The sequence below is a fragment of the Pundamilia nyererei genome, unplaced genomic scaffold (genome assembly GCF_000239375.1).
Source record: "Pundamilia nyererei isolate P.nyererei 1_Seehausen unplaced genomic scaffold, PunNye1.0 scaffold00003, whole genome shotgun sequence".
NCBI lineage: Eukaryota > Metazoa > Chordata > Actinopteri > Cichliformes > Cichlidae > Pundamilia > Pundamilia nyererei.
The window spans coordinates 1219022-1223602 of record NW_005187404.1 but is presented as its reverse complement, the minus strand read 5'-3'; the positions used below and the strand labels follow the sequence as shown (position 1 = coordinate 1223602).

At 40.8% G+C, this 4581-nt stretch overlaps 1 protein-coding gene across 2 annotated transcripts in view; it reads left to right on the top strand.

Annotated features, from left to right (window-relative positions):
- gmps (guanine monophosphate synthase) overlaps nucleotides 1-4514 on the top strand; it is a 10128-nt gene extending 5614 nt beyond the window's left edge. For both annotated transcript variants that reach the window (XM_013910295.1, XM_013910297.1), the window contains exons 10-16: nucleotides 129-234; nucleotides 433-548; nucleotides 1209-1334; nucleotides 2049-2164; nucleotides 2257-2387; nucleotides 4026-4198; nucleotides 4367-4514. In XM_013910295.1, coding sequence (XP_013765749.1) covers nucleotides 129-234; nucleotides 433-548; nucleotides 1209-1334; nucleotides 2049-2164; nucleotides 2257-2387; nucleotides 4026-4198; nucleotides 4367-4468 — 870 coding nt within the window. In that variant the 3' untranslated portion in view covers nucleotides 4469-4514. The remainder of the gene's footprint in view (nucleotides 1-128; nucleotides 235-432; nucleotides 549-1208; nucleotides 1335-2048; nucleotides 2165-2256; nucleotides 2388-4025; nucleotides 4199-4366) is intronic.
- The last annotated feature ends 67 nt before the right edge of the window (nucleotides 4515-4581 follow it).

Sequence of the window (4581 nt, the reverse complement as noted above, 5' to 3'; positions counted from 1 at the left end):
TTGTCATGGATTATTTGCTGTTTGTTGTTATGTGCAGCCTCTTGTGAATGCACAGCTGTTTGACACCTAGCCGTAACGCTAGCCCGCTCACTGTGCATTGCTGATTCTTGTCTGTTGTAATCCTCCAGGGGAAAGTAATTGAACCGCTGAAAGATTTCCATAAAGATGAGGTGAGAGCACTGGGGAGAGAGCTTGGCCTGCCAGAAGAGATTGTGTCTCGGCATCCTTTCCCTGGCAAGTACATAAACTCACAGGCCTATAATGTGACTGTTCTGACTGAACTTTACAAAAGTGTAAATATAATTACTGAGTCATACTAGAAGCTTTGCAGCCTTCATTTGCTAAAAGTGTAAATATAATTCCTGAGTCAGACACTCAAAGACTCACTTCCTTCATTTGCTCAAAGTGACGGTCATTCCACTTTTTCTCTAGGTCCTGGTTTGTCCATCAGAGTGATTTGTGCAGAGGAGCCTTACATCTGTAAGGATTTTGCTGAAACAAACAACATTCTCAAAATCATTACAGACTTCTCTGCAAGTGTCAAAAAGGTAAAGGAAATGCTGATGTACAGCGAAATCCCAGCAGTCTGATATCATTTGTCTGTATTATTATCATAATGCGTCTTGTCACTGTTTTTACTTGTGAAGTTACAGATAACTGCAAGATGTCGCACACTAACTCAAATGTTGCGATGTGATAAGCTTGGATGGCAACCCTCCAAACATGCTTTGAGGAGATTGAACTAACACAGCAGATTGTATGCTCTATGTTTGCTCTGAAGCTTGCTGCTAATTTTACTGATAATCACTGGAAACACTCCTCAGCTAGTTTTATCACTTCAGTTGTTTTGGGCAATCGATAAAGTTTTATTTTCAGTTACAATTTTGGCTTCCAACAAATACATTTCCCCCAAATTCACTCCCAGCCATGTTGTGCTAGATACAGGTCAGTTCATACTCATGAATTTACACTTGTGGGTAAATAAAATCTCCTGACAGGGCTGATGGACATATTGTAAGCTCGTGAAGGAGGATATTGGTATGTCATTTGATGAAAGAGCAAGCAAAAATTTTGCAAAGTTTGAAATTGATAAAGTGTTGTTGAAAACTACTAGTCACATCGTCAGAGCTTCAGCGGTTTGTATATTGCCGGCTGCGGTCTTTCAGTTCCACACTTACAAGGTGCTTTTATTCCCGTCTCCTCTCCAGCCCCATGCCTTGCTGCAGAGAGTCAAGTCGTGCATATCAGATGAAGAGGAGGAGAAGCTCATGCAGATCACCAGCCTTCATTCACTCAATGCCTTCCTGCTGCCCATCAAAACTGTTGGTGTCCAGGTGAGACAGCTGATCAAATTACATACCGTTAAAGAAATAGGAAAAGACATTGGACAGAAACTGCTGGCATATGTTTTGGTCAGTAAGAAAATGTAAGTTTTATTGACAATTTGTGGATATTAATGTAAACATCTTTCCCATGTGATTTTGTAAAAATCTCATGTATTTATCTTTAGTCAAGATTAAGATAATGTGGAGAATCCAAGTGTTCTCAGGTCCAGTGAAAACTTGACAAAGTATATGTTGCCAGCTGTTTGTCTGTTTCTGCGTTATAACTGTAATTAAGTGGTCAGCCACAGGACCAAGACACCCAAACAAAGAGTGTCAGATTCTCCGTTTTAGAGTCTTTCTCCCTGTCGTCTGTGGAGGGTGTGTCCTGTAGTTACCGTTAAATATGCCAAAAATGTTGAATTAGTCACCACTACTTTCCTCACCCACAACGCTGCAGTCAGACAGTGTGTAGGTGTCTGTTAGTACTTCCTGTCTGAAGCCAGAGGTTTAAATTTGCCCTCAACCTCAAAATGGGACAGACTGTGGGCAAACACTGGCAGCTTTTAGCGGCTTTTCTAAAAGTGGAAGCTGACAGGTTATTTAGAAACTTTTAGTTTTGTCACACGAAAACAAATTTTAACAAAATGCCTTTCATACTTTATAACATGTATGACACGTTGATTTTTGGCTAGATGGTAAGAATAAGAACATTTCCTGTCTCAGGGTGATTGCCGGTCCTACAGTTATGTGTGCGGTGTCACAAGTAAAGAATCTCCACACTGGGAATCGCTCATGTTCCTGGCCAGACTCATCCCTCGCATGTGCCATAACATCAATAGGTAAGTCATAAAATCTGGTTTCATTCGTCCACCCTCAGTGGACAACCGGGCAAAACACTTAGATTCATTCACGCCTCTCTTCTTTTTTCCAGAGTTGTGTATGTATTTGGGTCTCATATGAAGGAGCCGCCAACAGACATTACTCCAACTTTCCTGACCACGGGTGTTCTGAGCACGCTCAGACAGGCTGACTTTGTAGCTCATTCTATTCTTAGAGAGTCTGGTAAGTGCACGCTTTCAAATGTTTAAAACCTCATCTATTTTAGAATATTTAAGACTGAAGATGATTTAAAAGGGGAAAATACCCCAAACAAACATTGTTATCGCAAAGAAGGAAACAAATCAAGACAAGTAGTAGAGATGGTAGATTTATTCATTTAAAACAGGAAGCACATTCTCCAGGAAGAGATTACTCCTGTCAGGCTAGAAATGTTTCATTAAGGATAAAACAGTGTTGCATTGATTTGCAGTGATGCTTTCTGCCATACCAGCAAACCATGTGACCATCATCAGCTCTGCTGTGTAGTTCTACTGTTAAAGTAAAAATTAAACTAGGCATGTTTACATTTTAGTTAACTGATATAAGAATTAAGACCAATTTTCAGAAAAACCTGTAACTAAATGAAATGATATTGTGTGTTAATAAAATATACAGGAAATAACTTTAGTTTTAGTCTTTATAATTCAAATTATTATTCAAATTGGGGACGTTCATAGCAACTAAGAAAGTAATTGCTAGGGGGGAAAAAACAAAACAAAAAAAGAGTCTAGTCTAAGGGTGTGTTTTCAAAGCTGTAGTTGGTTTCCTGTGGACAGAAAGAGGTGATGAGTTTGTAAACTTGTATTTTTTTCCTGTGGTTTGGTTGTTTTCACACAGCGAAAAGTGCAAGTGGACTCCAAGCAAACCAAAATGTGTCACAGAGAGAATGTTGAGTTCCCTCATTGGCCAGATGGTTCTGGGGCGGGAGCAACAAAAGTAGAAACAGGAAGAAGATGCTGTGAGAGAACGGAGAATTTACGTTCATTTCACGGTCTCCTGTACAGACCTTTGCACGTTTATAGTTCCTTCCCACATTGAGAATACAGAACAGGTGTAACAGTTACAAGGTTTTAGTTCAAAGGTGTAACAGTTACAAGGTTTTAGTTCAAACATGTAACGCACCGCTGGTAGTTGGTTCAGATCTTGGTCGGATCACGTTCACGACACGAACAAACCACTCTGACAGAGTATGATTACCGTGTTCACATCTGCACTAAGGAATTAAACCAATGCTAAATATATAAAAGCATCACATAATATTAAAATATGACAAATTACAATAAACTATCCAGCCATTTTCTTTTGCTTATCTGAAGTTGGGTCGTGGGGGCTGCAAGTAGGGAAGCCCAGACCTCCCTCTTGTCAGTTGCCTCCTCCATCTTATCTGGGGAAACGTCAAGTAGTTCTCAGGCCAGCCAGTTGAAATAATCTCTCCAGGGACCTCCTCAGAATAGGATATTCCCAGCTGGAACACCTTACACAGGATGTGACCACCTCAATAGGCTCTTCTTGATGTGGAGGAGTAGTAGGAGTAGCACCTCTACTCTCAGCGTCTCCTGAATCACCAAACTCTTCACTGTGTCGCTCAGGGAGAGCCCATCCACCCTTCAGAGGAACCTTATTTCTGCTGCTTGTTGCTATGAAAGCATTCTTTGTCCTTAAAAAAACAAAAAAAACCCCGAAAACCTTTATAGTGTTATCAAAACGATCAAGCCTAGATCAGCAGATTTATGGAGTTTGTCAACAACAATGCTCTGTCTCTTCTGCCAAGTTTTTGTTTCCTTTGGCTATTTTATGCTTAACATCTGTTTCCCCCTTCAGGCTATTCTGGGAAGATCAGCCAGATGCCGATCATCCTCACCCCCCTGCACTTTGACCGTGACCCACTGCAAAAGCAGCCATCATGCCGGCGCTCCGTGGTGATTCGTACCTTCATCACCAGCGACTTCATGACAGGAATCCCTGCTATGCCAGGCAACCATATCCCAGAGGAGGTATACCATCGTTAAACCTTTACAGCTAATATTTTTCTGCATATCTTACCTTCATGGCTCCTAATTCTGGTTTTCAGGATTGGAAATGAGTGATCCAGGAATTATTTAAATTCTCTTTATTTGTGTGTTTTTAAGAGTTTTTTTTTTTTGTCTTGTCTGATTCATCAGGTGGTGCTGAAGATGGTAAATGAGATCAAGAAGATCCCAGGTATCTCCAGAGTCATGTATGATCTGACCTCCAAACCACCTGGCACCACAGAGTGGGAATAAAATGCAAACATGACATCACAGTGTAGAGAACACACACACACACACACACACACACACACACACACACACATATACATATACACACACACACACACACACAGTGCACACAACAC